General features: G+C 43.3%; 4 protein-coding genes and 3 pseudogenes across 5 annotated transcripts in view; 2 read left to right on the top strand and 5 right to left on the bottom strand.

Annotated features, from left to right (window-relative positions):
* Positions 1–893: 893 nt before the first annotated feature.
* LOC104774272 (uncharacterized) lies at positions 894–3,092 on the top strand (the record flags this gene model as incomplete). The annotated part of the gene is given in 6 exon segments (XM_087504801.1): positions 894–1,224; positions 1,294–2,121; positions 2,210–2,358; positions 2,455–2,548; positions 2,640–2,711; positions 2,818–3,092. Coding segments are annotated over 6 exon segments (1,519 nt in total), but the record flags the coding sequence as incomplete, so codon positions are not given.
* Positions 3,093–3,164: 72 nt separating this feature from the next.
* On the bottom strand, positions 3,165–4,251 carry LOC147919190 (G-type lectin S-receptor-like serine/threonine-protein kinase SRK; annotated as a pseudogene).
* A 635-nt stretch (positions 4,252–4,886) lies between these two features.
* Positions 4,887–5,961, bottom strand: LOC147919189 (G-type lectin S-receptor-like serine/threonine-protein kinase SRK). The gene is made up of 3 exons (XM_087503884.1): positions 5,742–5,961; positions 5,183–5,362; positions 4,887–5,083 (listed from the first exon to the last, which is right to left on the bottom strand). Exons 1-3 carry the CDS (start codon positions 5,959–5,961, stop codon positions 4,887–4,889), a joined length of 597 nt encoding a protein of 198 aa, XP_087360010.1.
* On the bottom strand, positions 5,847–7,010 carry LOC147919188 (S-locus-specific glycoprotein S13 pseudogene; annotated as a pseudogene).
* A 411-nt stretch (positions 7,011–7,421) lies between these two features.
* LOC109124720 (uncharacterized) lies at positions 7,422–9,742 on the bottom strand. The gene is made up of 6 exons (XM_010495529.3): positions 9,286–9,742; positions 8,367–9,194; positions 8,130–8,278; positions 7,940–8,033; positions 7,777–7,848; positions 7,422–7,669 (listed from the first exon to the last, which is right to left on the bottom strand). The coding sequence occupies exons 1-6, from the start codon at positions 9,652–9,654 to the stop codon at positions 7,625–7,627; spliced, it is 1,557 nt and encodes a 518-aa protein (XP_010493831.2). The 5' UTR covers positions 9,655–9,742; the 3' UTR covers positions 7,422–7,624.
* A 104-nt stretch (positions 9,743–9,846) lies between these two features.
* Positions 9,847–17,996, top strand: LOC147919187 (rhomboid-like protein 11, chloroplastic; annotated as a pseudogene). Its single transcript, XR_015592730.1, has 7 exons — positions 9,847–10,067; positions 10,195–10,334; positions 10,424–10,509; positions 10,639–10,681; positions 17,180–17,346; positions 17,446–17,508; positions 17,675–17,996. The product of XR_015592730.1 is annotated as a rhomboid-like protein 11, chloroplastic (transcript).
* Positions 17,994–18,529, bottom strand: part of LOC147919186 (G-type lectin S-receptor-like serine/threonine-protein kinase SRK) — a 1,400-nt gene continuing 864 nt past the window's right edge. Inside the window, exon 4 of the mRNA XM_087503883.1 lies at positions 17,994–18,141. Coding sequence (XP_087360009.1) covers positions 17,994–18,141 — 148 coding nt within the window. The remainder of the gene's footprint in view (positions 18,142–18,529) is intronic.

The raw sequence follows: 18,529 nt of genomic DNA, 5'->3' as shown, positions 1-18,529 counted from the left end.
CAGTTAGCATGATAGAAAGTTGCAGTCACAAACTGGTACCATGCCAGAAAATTGTGATACAAATATAAAGATTTGATCCTGCGAACCTATTTTTTTAAATAAAGAAGACAATGTCAACCCTAAGTTCAAAAATACTAAAATACAAAAAGAGCCACAGCAGCAAGTTCAAAAATACCTGAAAGAAGTGATCAGCCATATATATGCCAAGATTGATAAGTATGATCCAAAATATGCCATTTGCTCCTTGCTTTTGTGGTTTTTGTTTGTCTTCTTTTGCCTTACTAAATTCATCATCATATTGTGGCCGCGTAATGTCTGAAAAAAAAAAAAAAAAAAAACAAGAATTACATTTATACAATGTATATGATGGATTCCATTGAACATTGAGAGATACCGAATACGAAAACTTGGAATGTATCATGTAAAAACGATTTATAGGCACCTGACTGGCTGAATCTGCAAGAAGTTATCCGAGATTTGGAGACTGTGATAGGAAGAAACACGGTGGATTTTGTTAAGATGGTAAGCGACGAAGCTGCACGGCGGCGGCGATGTATAGGTGGGAATCTGAAACGAAGAGAAGACTGTGGAAGAGAGATACGGTGAAGGTGAAGAAGGTGAGACATTTTTTATTTGAGAGATCTCTCTCACACAAAAAAATCAATTTAGAATTTATTTGTTCTAAACTCTTGGTATACACAAAAACCAAACCGGAAGAACCCGGTTATCGTCAGAAAAAAAAACCCGGTTATCTATAATAATGTAGTGTAAACCCTACGAGGGGGAGGCAGTAAAGTGTTTCCTCCTCCTAGTCTCTTCGGCTTCATCCTGAATTAATCGGCGAGCGAGAAAGACATGGCGGCGAACTACGAGTACGAGGAAGCGGGGGCGGGGGCGGGGGAGGAGGGGGAGAGCGGCGGGTACGACCCGAATTACGTGGCGGATTCGGTGAAATCGTTCGTGGTACACATGTACAGACACATAAGGGAGAAGAACGTGTACGAGATCCACCAGATGTGTGAGACATCGTTCCAGAGCTTATCGGAACGACTGTTCAAGGAGACGCCATGGCCAAGTGTGGAAGCGATTGCTCCTTACGTAGACAACGACCACGTGTTCTGCCTTCTGTACCGTGAGATGTGGTTTCGGCATTTGTATGCGAGGTTATCTCCAACGTTGAAGCAGAGGATCGATTCGTATGACAACTATTGCAGCCTCTTCCAGGTTTGATTTTGAATCTTGATTTTGTTTTTTTTTTTTTTGGAATCTAGAATCTCTCAGAATGGTTGTTAGGTGGTGTTGCACGGCGTAGTTAATATGCAGTTACCCAACCAGTGGCTGTGGGATATGGTGGATGAGTTTGTCTACCAGTTCCAAAGTTTCTGTCAATTCAGAGCAAAGCTCAAAAACAAAACAGAGCAGGAGGTTGCATTGCTCAGGCAGCACGATAAGGCATGGAATGTGTATGGCGTTCTCAACTTCTTGCAAGCCCTTGTGGAAAAGTCCTCTATCGTCCAAATCCTTGAGCAAGAAGAAGACAAGGAACATTTCACTTCCACTGATGGCTACGACTACTCTGGTGGCAGTAACGTCTTGAAGGTCCTTGGTTACTTCAGCATGGTCGGCCTCTTGCGTGTTCACTGCCTCCTCGGTGACTACCACACTGGTCTCAAATGGTTGCAGCCCATTGACATCTCCCAGCCAGGTGTTTACACCAGTGTCATTGGATGCCATATCGCTACTATTTATCACTATGGCTTTGCCAACCTCATGTTGCGACGCTATGTTGATGCTGTTCGTGAATTCAACAAGATTCTCCTCTACATTTTCAAGACTAAGCAGTACCATCAAAAGTCACCGCAGTACGAGCAAATCCTCAAGAAGAATGAGCAGATGTATGCCTTACTTGCTGTTTGCCTCTCTCTCTGCCCTCAAACTAAACTCGTTGACGACTCTGTCAACTCTCAGCTCCGCGAGAAGTATGGTGAAAAGATGATGCGTATGCAGAGGTATGACGATGAGGCTTTCGGTATCTATGATGAGCTCTTCTCTTATGCATGCCCCAAGTTCATCACCCCTTCCGCACCAAGTTTCGACGAGCCTCTTGTCAACTACAATCAGGTACCACAGTTTTTATATCATATTTACAAGTTAGGAAGGACTTGTGTGTGTTTGTTTACCTTAACACCAAACTTGGGAATTATCTCAGGATGCATACAGGCTTCAGTTGAAGATGTTCCTTTATGAGGTAAAGCAGCAGCAGCTGTTGTCGGGAGTGCGGACATTCCTGAAAGTCTACTCCTCCATTTCTCTTGCTAAGCTCGCTAAATACATGGAAGTTGATGAGTCCACGCTAAGGTGAGGAGCCATGGGCTGATGGCTTTTACCAAAAAAGTCAGTCTCTCTGCAATCTAATTTTTTTTTTATTAATCTTTTTGGGGTTTTGCTTGCAAGGACCATATTGTTAACATACAAGCACAAGACCCATTCAGTTGACTCCAATGGTGGGATCATCTCCAATGCAGACATTGATTTCTACATGAACAATGTATCTTCTTTCTTCTTTCTGTATCTCTCTTTGACATGGATACTAGGGTTGCTTGTACAAGTATTAACTTTTAAATCTGGTGAGACTGCAGGACATGATCTACGTTGTGGAACCAAAACCCGCAAAACGTTATGGGGATTTCTTCTTGCGGCAGATTGCCAAGGTATGTAAAACTGAAACTAAGACACTTTGAGAAGAGTCCTGTGCGCATGCATATGATAAGAGTCCTGACTGTGATGTTTGATATTTGATTCTTTTCCACTGCGTAGCTTGAAGGCGTGATAAACGATATGGACCGCGTCAAACTGGATTGAGGAATTTTTCTGTGTTATGCCTATCCTCTTTGCCCAATTGATATGTGTTTTTCTTTTTTTACTGGAGACAAAAACACTTTGAGAAGCTGTCTTCATGTAGTCAAAATGGTGTAGATCGACTCTTTCTGGTGGAAACTGGAATCATCTATGAATTCGTGCCATTTTACCATTAAGTTTATATACAATCTCTGAGTTTCAATCAGATTATATACAATCTCTGAGTTTCATGATTTCGTATGCCATTTAAATTTTCAGTGATACGAGCTTTCTTGTTCTTCTGCTATCATCAAATTAAAGTTTATCACATTTTTATTTCAACACTTACTAAAATGAGGTATTCTTAAAACTTAAAATAGTCGAACGAAACTTATCCTCGGACTTGTAGTAGTAATTCATTCGCCTGCGCTTATTAGCGGGGTGGGATGTTGGTAACTGTGTACTGATTAACCGATGAAGGTTCACCAGTGCTAGACGGACCGTTTCCAATGAAAAAAACCGGGTGGTTTAGGCTTGGGAATTGGACATGTTTCGTTCCCCAACATCATCACCACGGATGACATCTTTGGTCTGTCCTCAGCAAGCTTTTGGACGCAGAGGAGACCAATCTCAATGCACCTTAGGATTTGTCCAGACTGTGATGCATCATGTAGCATGATCTCATCGACAATCTTTTCCCAACTCCCGTTCATCCAGTTTATCCATACCTATTAAGAGAAAAAAAAAACAACCAACGCAGCAACGTTTGTTAATTTACCAATCAACCTTTATTTTACATATAATAATAAAAAAAAATTAAAAATTAAAAATTAAAAATTAAAAATTAAAAAAAACCAGAACAAAACTTCTACAAGCTTGCTTACATAGCTGAGGAGATTAACACAGTTTGGGTCCGACAGGGAGAACGTCCTGTTCTTCTTGCCAGTTACAATCTCAAGCACAATAACTCCGAAGCTGTAAACATCCGATTTCGTCGAGTATATACCCTCTCCCGCGTATTCTGGAGACATGTAACCACTGTATATGTATGTATAATAAAAGTCAATGCTAAGGAGTTAACTAATTCTCAGATATATATATATATATATAGATGTATATAAGGTTCAAAGCATTTAAAAAAAAAAAAAATCAGAGATATGATATGATGATGTCTTACTAGCTTCCAGCCGCCGCAGTGGTAAAAGCTTCATTCTCGTTCTTTCTGCAGATTCTTGCCAGGCCGAAATCTGAAATTTTTGGGACCATATCTATATCAAGCAAGATATTTCCCGGTTTCAAGTCCCTATGTACAATTTTAACCCGTGATTCCTCTTGCATATATTCAAGCCCTCGCGCAATGCCATCAATTATCTCAAATCTTGTCTGCCAATTAAGTCTAGAGGTTTGGGTTCTTCCACCTACACAACACAAAGATTGGAGTAAAGTATCAAAATTATCATCCCAAAATCCATCAGTCTCATTATCTATTATTACATATGAACTATGCATGCTCTCATTAACAAGTCATGCTACGTACGAGTTAATAAGTTAGTAATAGTATATTACTAAACACTAACCAAAGAGATGGCCTTCAAGGCTTCCGTTTTCCAAGTACTCTGATACACTTTGGTATCATATTGGGCCTTAACCAAGCCAATAAAGCCTCAAAGGTAGAACCCACCACAAAAGCTAGCTTATGAGTGGGGGACCAGTGGTGCTTTATATGGTATTGTGTTATTTTCTATCCCACCGATGTGGGACATTTATCAATACCGCCCCGTTTAAACAAGCGACATCCACGTCGCTGGTGGCTGGTACGCGGGCGGCTGTTACTTTTGGGCCTCTTCCATTCACTCCTCTCCCGTTTCTCTCCTCTCCAGCCAGACGTCGCATGTCCAAGGATCAGAATGCTCTGATACCATTTGATACACTTTGGTATCATATTGGGCCTTAACCAAGCCAATAAAACCCCAAAGGTAGAACCCACCACAAAAGCTAGCTTATGAGTGGGGGGACCAGTGGTACTTTATATGGTATTGTGTTATTTTCTATCCCACCGATGTGGGACATTTATCATACTCGTAAATCAAGACCTTTTCTTCATTGTAAGTGCTCCAACCACGGAGGCAAACAAGGTTAACGTGTTGAAGGCGTGCAATCACGCTAACCTCGTTCTTAAATTCAGAGAGGCCTTGTGTTGAGGACTCGTCAAGCTTTTTAACTGCTCCGTTGTAAAGCTCTGTCCCTGCAACCAAAAGTGCATAAAATGAAAAATTGAGCATGCATAAAAAGTCCAAATTATTCTCTAGTCTATAACTCCTCCTACTAACCTTATAGACTTTACCAAAGCCACCATGTCCAATTTCATTGGAATCAGAGAAATTGTCTGTGGCCCTCAATATGATCCCAAAATCCATCTGTTGGTTCTCTATTGTGTCTGCTCCATACATGTCTGTATCAGTTGGCATGAGTACAACCTCAACTTGATAAATACAAAACATAATAAGATTATCATCAATCATCACTGGAATTGGAACAAGCATATTAAAAACCAAAAAAACAAATTAAATAGAAGAAGGATGAAGAAAACATGTTATTATTACCAACAGCAGTTGCTAGATTTTGTTTCCTTTTCCAGTAACAAAAACCAGCCAGAGAGAATAAGATAATAATCACGGTGGGGATGCCAACTCCTAAACCTATGATTTTTCCTTTTTTTTTTCCTCTTCTTCTCCCCTAAAAGATTCGTAAAATGATATTTTTTAACTAAAGATAAGAGTTGTGAAAACAATATATATATATATATATATATATATATATATATATATATATATATATATATATATATATATATATATATTTGTATAAAGTCAAGGATGATTAATATATTCATCAGAACTAACCGTTGATTTTGACATAGAGATTTAGACTTTCATTAGCGTTACGCCGCAGAGTGGACAGTTCCCCTCTCCAAGTGACACAATTTGAGATGCCACGTTGTAGGGTATTTGTTACTGCAAATGCAGTGCAATTGCAGTTTGCAACACAAATATTCTGGCATTCTTGAATTTGGTTGGTTTCCACAGGGATCGTCGACGCAGTATCTCTGTTTGGAAAACTCATCTCCGTTAGTGTATGATAAACTTATCTGCACCGCATTTCAGAGGCTTCTTCCTTATGCACCCTTTTGCCACGTAGGTAGGGTCCCTCGGCTCAAACCCTTCGATACATGTACAATCTTGTTCGCTCGTGTTCGTATTACAGTAACCATTAGACCCACATGGATTGTAGACATCGCATCTAGCATTCGGTAAATTCCACAACCAGTCCCACTTTGTTGTGGTCTGATTCCATGTAAATTGGATTAACAAACCTGAGTGGGCCATCACTAGTCTCGATAAATAGGAGTTGTTTGTTGCTATGAACGAACAAGTGGCATCCACTCTTGTCCATGTTAAATTAAACAAGGGAGGTAGTTTTTTAAACTTTTTTGTATCATCTTCCCATGGACCGCTATCGAAGACTCGCGCACCTTTAGAGTAGCCGAAAAGCTCAGGGGAACCTTGGGTTTGGAGTCTGAATGTGTAGTCTCCGCTTGACGGATCATCTAGGCTTTTCCAGGCTGTTAGAAATCTCTTGGTTTTCCTGTTTTTGGGATCCAACCCGAGTTGCATCTGAGGGATTAGAGTATCTGTTGGGAAATCGAAACTCTGCCACAAGAACTCATCTTCATCAAGATCGTAGGATCTCAGCACAAATTTTCCGTTATCAAGAAGCTCTGCCGCCACAAGAGATCTCTGGATTCTTAATTCCGTTGACCAGACGAGTCTATTAACTTGATCCCGGATCACAAGGTTAGTAGCAGAGATTCCAAAGGTTCCATTGTAATCCAAGAGAGGGTTGTCTCTATTGGCAACCCAAACGTAGGTTCGCACAGAGACCTTCTTGTACCAAATCCCGATATACCAACGATTACCACTACTGAAAAAACCAAGCTCGAAGACATCCCCGGGAGACGCAAGCGTACGGTTGCTTGATGGCCGCAAGGATTCGGAAGGGACCAAAGTATTACTGGCATGACTTGAGGAAGAAGCAATCTGAAAAAGAAGGTAAAGGACCAAACCAGTCAGAGTATGACGTATAGACATCTTCTTCCCAAGATGAAACAACAGATTCGCAAGCAGCTATGTGCTGCAATTCTCCAATAATTCGGAGATCCCGATGAACTAGTTTGTACACTTCAAAAGTCAATTTTGTAATTATTGTAACTAGTATTTTTGATATTTTCAAGAAAGACTATCTCATTTGGTGTTTCCTTCCCTTTCTATTCTTTACCTGTTTTATAAAGAGACACGTGAAAGAACGTGACTTTTTTTTATAAGGGGAACGATTCGATGAGACTAGAGCATATAATGTAAAGATGGCAAATGACGATTTCTCTATACTGTTAATGAGACTGAGACATACACATTATAAACTTTTCTTTGATGAGAGCAAGAAAGCTCGTACATATTAAAAAGCAAAAACTTGTATTAGTGAAGATTTAGACTCATCTTTGGCATAGCACAACTCAGGACAAATCATTCCAAAAGGAACTCATCGATTGTATATAATCTTAAGTGACAATATTTCATAACAATAATGATTCCAGTTTCCACCAGAAAGAGTCGATCTACACCATTTTGACTACATGAAGACAGCTTCTCAAAGTGTTTTTGTCTCCAGTAAAAAAAGAAAAACACATATCAATTGGGCAAAGAGGATAGGCATAACACAGAAAAATTCCTCAATCCAGTTTGACGCGGTCCATATCGTTTATCACGCCTTCAAGCTACGCAGTGGAAAAGAATCAAAATATCAAACATCACAGTCAGGACTCTTATCATATGCATGCGCACAGGACTCTTCTCAAAGTGTCTTAGTTTCAGTTTTACATACCTTGGCAATCTGCCGCAAGAAGAAATCCCCATAACGTTTTGCGGGTTTTGGTTCCACAACGTAGATCATGTCCTGCAGTCTCACCAGATTTAAAAGTTAATACTTGTACAAGCAACCCTAGTATCCATGTCAAAGAGAGATACAGAAAGAAGAAAGAAGATACATTGTTCATGTAGAAATCAATGTCTGCATTGGAGATGATCCCACCATTGGAGTCAACTGAATGGGTCTTGTGCTTGTATGTTAACAATATGGTCCTTGCAAGCAAAACCCCAAAAAGATTAATAAAAAAAAAATTAGATTGCAGAGAGACTGACTTTTTTGGTAAAAGCCATCAGCCCATGGCTCCTCACCTTAGCGTGGACTCATCAACTTCCATGTATTTAGCGAGCTTAGCAAGAGAAATGGAGGAGTAGACTTTCAGGAATGTCCGCACTCCCGACAACAGCTGCTGCTGCTTTACCTCATAAAGGAACATCTTCAACTGAAGCCTGTATGCATCCTGAGATAATTCCCAAGTTTGGTGTTAAGGTAAACAAACACACACAAGTCCTTCCTAACTTGTAAATATGATATAAAAACTGTGGTACCTGATTGTAGTTGACAAGAGGCTCGTCGAAACTTGGTGCGGAAGGGGTGATGAACTTGGGGCATGCATAAGAGAAGAGCTCATCATAGATACCGAAAGCCTCATCGTCATACCTCTGCATACGCATCATCTTTTCACCATACTTCTCGCGGAGCTGAGAGTTGACAGAGTCGTCAACGAGTTTAGTTTGAGGGCAGAGAGAGAGGCAAACAGCAAGTAAGGCATACATCTGCTCATTCTTCTTGAGGATTTGCTCGTACTGCGGTGACTTTTGATGGTACTGCTTAGTCTTGAAAATGTAGAGGAGAATCTTGTTGAATTCACGAACAGCATCAACATAGCGTCGCAACATGAGGTTGGCAAAGCCATAGTGATAAATAGTAGCGATATGGCATCCAATGACACTGGTGTAAACACCTGGCTGGGAGATGTCAATGGGCTGCAACCATTTGAGACCAGTGTGGTAGTCACCGAGGAGGCAGTGAACACGCAAGAGGCCGACCATGCTGAAGTAACCAAGGACCTTCAAGACGTTACTGCCACCAGAGTAGTCGTAGCCATCAGTGGAAGTGAAATGTTCCTTGTCTTCTTCTTGCTCAAGGATTTGGACGATAGAGGACTTTTCCACAAGGGCTTGCAAGAAGTTGAGAACGCCATACACATTCCATGCCTTATCGTGCTGCCTGAGCAATGCAACCTCCTGCTCTGTTTTGTTTTTGAGCTTTGCTCTGAATTGACAGAAACTTTGGAACTGGTAGACAAACTCATCCACCATATCCCACAGCCACTGGTTGGGTAACTGCATATTAACTACGCCGTGCAACACCACCTAACAACCATTCTATCTTCTTAATCATCTAAACAAGAGAGATTCTAGATTCCAAAAAAAAAAAAAACAAAATCAAGATTCAAAATCAAACCTGGAAGAGGCTGCAATAGTTGTCATACGAATCGATCCTCTGCTTCAACGTTGGAGATAACCTCGCATACAAATGCCGAAACCACATCTCACGGTACAGAAGGCAGAACACGTGGTCGTTGTCTACGTAAGGAGCAATCGCTTCCACACTTGGCCATGGCGTCTCCTTGAACAGTCGTTCCGATAAGCTCTGGAACGATGTCTCACACATCTGGTGGATCTCGTACACGTTCTTCTCCCTTATGTGTCTGTACATGTGTACCACGAACGATTTCACCGAATCCGCCACGTAATTCGGGTCGTACCCGCCGCTCTCCCCCTCCTCCCCCGCCCCCGCCCCCGCTTCCTCGTACTCGTAGTTCGCCGCCATGTCTTTCTCGCTCGCCGATTAATTCAGGATGAAGCCGAAGAGACTAGGAGGAGGAAACACTTTACTGCCTCCCCCTCGTAGGGTTTACACTACATTATTATAGATAACCGGGTTTTTTTTTCTGACGATAACCGGGTTCTTCCGGTTTGGTTTTTGTGTATACCAAGAGTTTAGAACAAATAAATTCTAAATTGATTTTTTTGTGTGAGAGAGATCTCTCAAATAAAAAATGTCTCACCTTCTTCACCTTCACCGTATCTCTCTTCCACAGTCTTCTCTTCGTTTCAGATTCCCACCTATACATCGCCGCCGCCGTGCAGCTTCGTCGCTTACCATCTTAACAAAATCCACCGTGTTTCTTCCTATCACAGTCTCCAAATCTCGGATAACTTCTTGCAGATTCAGCCAGTCAGGTGCCTATAAATCGTTTTTACATGATACATTCCAAGTTTTCGTATTCGGTATCTCTCAATGTTCAATGGAATCCATCATATACATTGTATAAATGTAATTCTTGTTTTTTTTTTTTTTTTTTTTCAGACATTACGCGGCCACAATATGATGATGAATTTAGTAAGGCAAAAGAAGACAAACAAAAACCACAAAAGCAAGGAGCAAATGGCATATTTTGGATCATACTTATCAATCTTGGCATATATATGGCTGATCACTTCTTTCAGGTATTTTTGAACTTGCTGCTGTGGCTCTTTTTGTATTTTAGTATTTTTGAACTTAGGGTTGACATTGTCTTCTTTATTTAAAAAAATAGGTTCGCAGGATCAAATCTTTATATTTGTATCACAATTTTCTGGCATGGTACCAGTTTGTGACTGCAACTTTCTATCATGCTAACTGGTGAGTGAGAGAGAGAGAGAGAGAGCTGCCTGCCTCTGTCGCTTTCTTTTAGTTTTTTGCCTCTCCTTGATGTTGTTTCCTAATGATTCTTAAGTGTTTTTTTTTTTTTTCTGTATATATAATTTCTAGGAAGCATCTCTCCAACAATCTTTTTTTTTCTTGTACATCTTTGGTGAGAGTTTGTTGGGGGTGGGTTCTCACTCCCACAACATGGCCCGGCCCAAGTACATTGAAGCCCAAGAAATGCCCTTTAGCTGGGAGGAGCATTTCGGTCCCTTCGGTGGACGAACCGACACAAATCCCTATAAAGGCGAGAGTACGTCGTCCGTGAACAGGGATGCAAGATTGCTGCAAAGGGAGAATACATATAGAAGTAACGACCAACATCTCGTCTAAGTTAGAATCGACGAGCTCACAGCTCGTCTATTGTCTTTCGTCCGTTATTTTAACTCGTCTAGACCAAATTGTATACCGCGACTTCGCAACGATAGTTCGAGCCTCCTTCGGATGATGACAAGACAGATTGGCGAGTCAAGATTCGCGCATATCTCGCAGACGGCGACGTACCAGCAAACAAATGGGCCAAACGATGATTGAAAACGAAGGCGCCCACTATACCTTGATGAAGGAACACTTACTCTGATGGACGGCATCAGACGCCCTGCTGTTATGTTTACACGGTGACGACACAGAACGGGTCATGATGGAAACTCACAAAAATGGCCGAGCCTTATCACTACGAAGTAAGAAGCATGGTCACTACTGGCCAACGATGATGTCCGATTGTGAGAAGTTTGTCGCCAAATGCGAGAAGTGCCAACGACACACCCCCATCATCCATCAGCCGACCGAGCTGCTGCGGGCTGGCATAGCTCCATATCCTTTCATGCGCTGGGCGATGGACATTATCGGCCCGTTACCCGCTTCCAGACAAAAACGCTACATCCTCGTCCTCACCGACTATTTCACCAAGTGGGTCGAAGCCGAGTCCTACGCCAACATCAAAGCCAAAGAAACAGGCAGGCTGAAGTAACGAATAAAACTATACTCGACGGCCTAAAGAAAAGGTTAGACGCCAAGAAGGGTGCTTGGGCCGACGAGCTCAACGGGATACTTTGGTCCTACCGTACGACCCCGCGACAAGGTATGAACCAAACTCCGTTCTCCCTGGCCTATGGGATGGAAGCAATGGCGCCTGCCGAGGTCGGCAGTACAAGTCTTCGACGAACAATACTCGTCTAGGACACCGCACTCAACAGTCAGATGCTTATGGACAGACTCGACGAGTTGGAAGAGGAACGCGATAAGGCACTTCTGCGAATTCAGAATTACAAGCTCGCCGCGGCCAAGTACTACAACAAGTAGGTCCACAATCGACACTTTGACAAAGGGGACCTCATCCTACGGAAGGTCTTCGAAAACACCGCCGAGGCAAACGCCGGAAAGATGGGGGCTAACTGGGAAGGTCCATATCAGGTGTCCAAGGTCGTCCACCCCGGCGTGTACGAGCTTTTACTAATGAGCGGCGAGCCAGTACCCAGATCTTGGAACTCCATGCATCTAAAGCGTTACTACTACTAAATAAAAATGAACTCGGCTACGCTTAGCTCGCTTTCTACAATTTCGAACAATCATGTAATGTGAACTACAAGTGGCTTGATCCCTCCTGATTGGAGGGTACATAGGCACTCCCGTTTAACGGGATACAACTGTCTGTAATATAATTTCCTTTTAGTTATCTCAAGTTTGCAAGACTTTACGAAACATTTATAAGCCGTTATCCTTGCTCGATAACGACTCGACGTTCCGACGTGTTATCTAAGCCGAGTCGCAACTCGCAAAATAGGGGTAAGCCGATCATCACGAGTCACACCTGAATTAAAAGAAAAATACGCCAAGTCGCAACTCGCAAAACGGGAGTAAGCCGATCGTCACAGGTCACACCTGATTTAAAAGAAAAATTAACCGAGTCGCTACTCGTAATAAGGATAAACCAACCATCGCGCGTTGTACCTGAATAGTTAAAACAATGAAAGTATAATAGAAAAGCCGTGTTAAAGTTAGCGAAGGGTGCCGACCCCTAGCCCGACAATAGTTCGACACGGGAGCCGACCCTGACACGGCACATACCCAAAAAAAAAAAGAAGGGGGGGGGGGACAAGAGAAAAGATAAAACTTGACAAATCACCAAGCATGAGTAATGATCAGTGCTCTCCAGCTGCTTGATATACCGACGCAATACGTCGACCCGAGTTCGGCAAACATCGAGCTCCGTGTGATCTTTGAAAGGCCTCCTACCAATGGGCTCAAGATCGCCCTCTTCAAGATCGGGAACTTTCGCTTCAGCCAATAACGTTTCACAGCGAGCGCGTTCCTCAAGCAATCGGTCCCATCTCCATTTCAAAATGAAGAATCCGTCATCGATCAAAAGCTCAATATATTCCACAGTTCCATCCACACGGCAAAACTGGAAATGACGCTCGAACATATGACGCGTAGCTGCGATATAATTCCCCAGCCTCTGAATCCGAGTGTGGTAGTACTCGTTCTCCGAACGAATCACATCGTCGGATCTTACAGCGAGTCACTCTCGCGCTCTCCTCAACCACACCGACCTCGTTGTCACAGGCATCAGAGCAACCTCACCTACCCTACCAACGAGCTATCTCTCGGAAGCAAAGAAAAGAAACAGAATGAAATATGCAGAGTTTGGAGGGCTACTTATAGAATGAAGGGCGCAATTTCCCGAGGACAAACGACCAGTCAAGAGAGCCTCAGAAATCGCAACTGTTAAATGGTCAACACGAGTCATAAACGCTATTGGATAAAAAAGAGGCTCATGCAATAAAACCAATCAAGATCAAAGGGAGCCGACCCCTGAAACACAGCTACCATGAGTTCCAAGGGACCCAATCTCCGAAAATGGCAACTTAAAAAAAACACACAACGAAGGGAGCCAACCCTTGAACACGGCAATCCGAAGTTTACGATAAAAAGATAATGGTAGGAGCTGACCCCAATACGGCGAAGACCTTATCAAACTAAACTGGCGACAGGAGAATCCTCCTCGCATTCCTGGGTGGCAACCTGTTCACTTTGCTCCTCTACCAGAGTGACGACCTGTCCACCTTCCCCTTCTGCTTGGACGACGACCTGTTCTTCTTGTCCTTCCACCCGGGCGACGGCTTTGTCACTTTGTACCTCCACTCGCCCATCCCTGGGGGTTTCCATCGCTAAGGTACTCTCTTGCGCCTCGGTCGTTCTCTCCTCTTCGTCACTGGTCGAACTCATGATGAACTTCCTCGTAGCCCGGCGACCTGACCCATTCCACCTCTGGAAGGGAAGTAGCAAAACACAAGGACATGTCGAAGTTGTCTTCGATGATAACAGGAATGAAGATCTGTTCGACTTCCTCTTTTAACTGAGCAGCCACATTGTCAATCCTCTCAATGACTTTGTCAACCAAAAGAGAGACTTGACCATCTGCGACGACTGCCTCCAGCATATGCTTATTCCCGACGGCCTGCTTATACTCCAAGAACTTTGGACGCGAAGCTTCAAACGCATCAGCATAACTCTTGTGCTTCGATAAGAGCCTCTGAGCACGACCGGCAAGATGGCGATAGGCGCAAAGTTTGATGTAAAGACCATAGTCTTCTCGACGCACCCGCAACCTCTTCGTTTCAGACTCCAGCGCCACCTTTAGCTTGTCACGCGACGACTTAGCAGTCCCTAGCTTGACACGAAGCTCATCCCTCTCGGCTACCAGTCTGCCGCGACTATGTTCAAGTTTCGCAACCTGATCACTCAACTTCCGATTTGAACAAAGGGCCTCCTCCAACTGACTTTCAAGCTGCTTCACTCTCTTAGTAGAAGGGTCGGGACGCTCGGCGGCAGCAGCTTTTAACTCGCGGATGTTGCGCTAATAACGGGAAACGGCCCGATTGATCGTCGCAATAAGCTGCAAAGCGGAAAACTCGGTCAAAATATTTAAAAGGATGGCCTAACTGTAAAAATATCCAAGGGATTGGTAAGCAAACCTCGAAAGACGTCTTCGCAACATCAATGACCGAGTCCTTCTCCCTCATCCGGTCGACCGGTACAAGGATCCCTGTACCAAAATGGATTTTGCGGAATAGCTTAGCACATGAGAAAGAGTCATTTGGGAAAGCACGAGTTGTAGTGGAGTAGCCGAAATCCCACTCGTAATCCCCCTTTTTCTGCCTCTTAGCCGAATCAGGAGCAAACGAGCCCGCACCGCCCTTCCTCTTCTGAGGAGTACTCGCTCCAGCCCGTTCAACAGCGTTTGGACGATAAGAAGTTTCATTTCTTTTCCCTAAGGAAAGTGTTTCAGCCGGGCCGACCTGACGCTTAGGAGGTGGGGGAGGAACTACGGCCTTCTTCCCCGCACGTGCCTCGGCAAGACGGGCGTCCTGCGACGAAGCAGTCTTCTTTCCCGCTAAAGGTTCGGGCAACGTATTCTCAGAATGATCGCACGGACGAGGAGGGTTAGAAAGTAGAGTGGACGGCGTTCCGGTGGATCGCCGGAAACATCAGGAACTTCCAAGTTTAAACGCCCCATTCCTGCTAATCGACGAGACAATTTAAAAAAAAAAAAAAAAAGATGAGCTCGGCCACCCGTAACTCGCTCAGATACTTACTTGTCGGTTTCGAAGTTTTGGCTTTCAACGACGAAGTATTCCTCACTGATGTCTTCCCCGTCGCTCGACTAGTTTCCGGCCAAACGTAAGGACTAGCAGACTTAATCTTGTCTACCTCGGCACGGAAAGCAGCAGGGTACAGAAGCAGACACCTTGGCACGGAAACTGCAAGACAAAAATAAGGTTAATCACGATACCAGAAACCGAAGTAAAAATGCTACAGAGCAGGTCGGCTACCGGGTGAAAGATTCCACCCAGAGTATAAGGGAATTGAAGGATCTTCAACGACCCCCGAAACTACTTTCATGAAGAAATACCATCCGGCCCAGTTGTAAGTCTTCCCCTTCGTCCCCTTAACAAGTATTGGCCTCCTCGAACCAACGTATTAAACGCCCGGCGATTTTTTTCGGTTTGTGGGAATAAACCGGGTGAGTTCCTCAAAATGTTCAACTGAAAGACTGATTCCCACTGCCTCGGCCAAGATAGAGATACCGACCGCATTCCGGAAAGTCGCCATTGCAAAATGGGATATCGCCATCTTACGATTCACCAAGTATGACATCAGGAAAGCAGGAAGGGGAAATGTGATTGCACACTCGGTGAAAAGCTTCTCCAAGATACAGATGTAACCGTCTGGAACATCCCAAGGACGCTGACTTTCGTCTAGAATAATAATAGGAGGAAGAGGGTACAACCCGCCGAGTCTAACTGCTCTCTCGGCCGATTCAAGCTTAATAGTGGTTTGAGAAACGTATGAGAGGATGTGCCTCCTAGCCCCAGAAACACGAGGAATAACCGGCAACGACCCACGGACAATGACACGATCCTCGGGAATACAAGAATCGTCTAGATCCTCATCAATAAAATAGGGGATCGCACAAGGAAGATGAGACGAACTCGTAGTCGCGACGTGGGAGAAAGCCCGGCGTTGAAGTTCAGCGAATAAAGCTGAGTCAGAAGACGCATCGGAATGGGGACTCGTCGATGACCTTGGCCCACCACGACTCAGCCTGTTGACATCATCAGAGTCTTGTCGGAGATGACTTGCTGCAGAGGAGTCAGATGAAGCGGATCCAGGGGAAGTCATCAAAGACAAACAAGAAAAGAAGACAAACGATTTTAAGAAAGAAGAGAAGGAAATATACCTGATGACTCGAGAACAGAGGATGACTCGTAGACAAGATGGAGAAAATGAGGAAGAAGGGAAGTATTTATAGGAAGGGAATGAGGATTCTTGAAGCGTAATCATTACAGCACGTGTTTGGTGACGGTACAACTTCCGGATTTCATGCGCGTCAGGAACCGCACACGATGATTCGACCTCTAGCGTCGAAAACCGAGGAATCTCACGCGTGACCCTTCACTTCCTCAAATCTTGTCCAGAATTACCACCCCAACGATCGAAATTCAGAATCTGAAACCCTTCGGACGAGCTGAGTTCCCACGCCGAGCCACCAAGGGGAAGACGAGTCCTTCGGACAAAGTTCTCCGTCTAAAGGCTACAAAACTGGTGTTGAGGGAGGGAATACAATTAGGGGTGGATTCTCACTCCCACAACATGGCCCGGCGCAAATACATTGAAGCCCAAGAAATGCCCTTTAGCTGGGAGGGGCATTTTGGCCCTTTCGATGGACGAACCGACACAAATCCCTATAAAAGCGAGAGTACGGCGTCCGTGAACAGGGATGCAAGATTTCTGCAAAGAGAGAATACAGATAGAAGTAACGACCGACATCTCGTCCAAGTTAGAATCGACGAGCTCACAGCTCGTCTATTGTCTTTTGTCCGTTATTTTAACTTGTCTAGACCAAATTGTAGCCCGTCCTTTTGTGCCCCGGCACCGATTTATAAAGAGAATTTCGATTTCCATTTTACGGAACTAGACATTCTAGTTGTGACCGATTTGGACATCAACAAAGTTCAAGATTTTTCACCTAGTTGGACTCTCTAGCTAATAGATTTAGAGCTCTAATGGGACATTGGGAAAACTCCTTCTGTGGGTTTAACAGGAAAGCTTGTTTAAGAAGAAGAAGGAAACTTTGGTTTGTGGCTGTCCTACTTGTTCACTGGTGTTGGAGCTAACCTTGTTTCCTGGTTAGTTTTACCGAGAAATGCTGTTTCTGTTGGTGCCTCGGGAGCTGTTTTTGGGTTATTTGCTATCAGTGTCTTTGTCAAGGTACTCTATATTATTATTTTTCCTTCTCTACTTCTATCTCCCTGTGAATCATCAACCTACTCTCAGTTATATATATGTTTTGCTAAACTTATTTTGTAGATGTCTTGGGATTGGAGGAAAATCCTCGATGTTCTTATATTGGGTCAGTTCGTTATTGAGAGGGTAAAGATTCCTGCTTAAAATGTAGTCCTATTTTCTTTTGTGTTTATTTATTTATACAACATTGTATATGTTTGATACTGTAACAACAAGTCGTGATGTGATTAGAAGTTCTTACAATTCAGGGCACGGTAACTAAATTTGTTTTAGTTCATTGATTCTCTCATAGGTAATGGAAGCAGCTCAGGCTTCGGCTGGATTATCAGGAACTATATATGGTGGCTATTCTTTACAGACTGTTAATCACATTGCTCATCTCTCTGGTGCTCTCGTTGGCGTTGTCTTAGTTTGGCTTCTCAGCAAATTTCCTTCGGAACCTGTGGATCATCAAGTTAAAAAAATCCCCCCTAAAATGAGGAGATTGATAGATTGACAAAATATATCCTTGTAAAACTAAAGAATGGGCACTAAACCGGGATCTTTGTCCCTATTATCAGGCAAAAAAAAAAAAGTTTTAGTAGATGAATATAATGGCCCGTAGGTATGATTCATATGAACGTATCTTCCATTGAAACTCTGTTCACACTCTCGGATACTGCACGTTGTCCTTGAACGGTACTGGGAGTTACCAGGTGATACGTTCCAAATGCACCAAATCCCTGATTTAACTGTATACTTGCTTTGATGTGATAAAGCCTACACTGAAACTATATATGTATGTGGGTGTAGTTGTTGTTGAGCTTACTTTTGATTTATATAATTTTAGATCTTACCATTTTAAAAAAAAAATTTATGATCGTAGATCTAACTTTTATGTTATATTAAACTTAGAACAACTAGGAATTTTAAATTTCAAATCTTTAAAAAGATAAATTAAAGAACAAAGTAGTCCGAGTGGTGAATCAAAGATTTGAGTTTCTCAAATGTCTCAGCTTCACGTTTCCCTTCTTCACCCTCCTTACATCTCTGCCGTGCAGCTTTTTCGTCAACCAACCGGCCTCCCCTCTCTCTCTCACTCTCAACTCAACTAAACCCATCGTCTCTTGTCCTCTCACCGTCGTCAGATCTCGTTTAAGCGAACCCG

The sequence above is a fragment of the Camelina sativa genome, chromosome 20 (assembly GCF_030686135.1).
Source record: "Camelina sativa cultivar CO46 ecotype springtype chromosome 20, ASM3068613v1".
Taxonomy (NCBI): Eukaryota; Viridiplantae; Streptophyta; class Magnoliopsida; order Brassicales; family Brassicaceae; genus Camelina; species Camelina sativa.
This window is presented reverse-complemented; position numbering and strand designations above follow the sequence as displayed.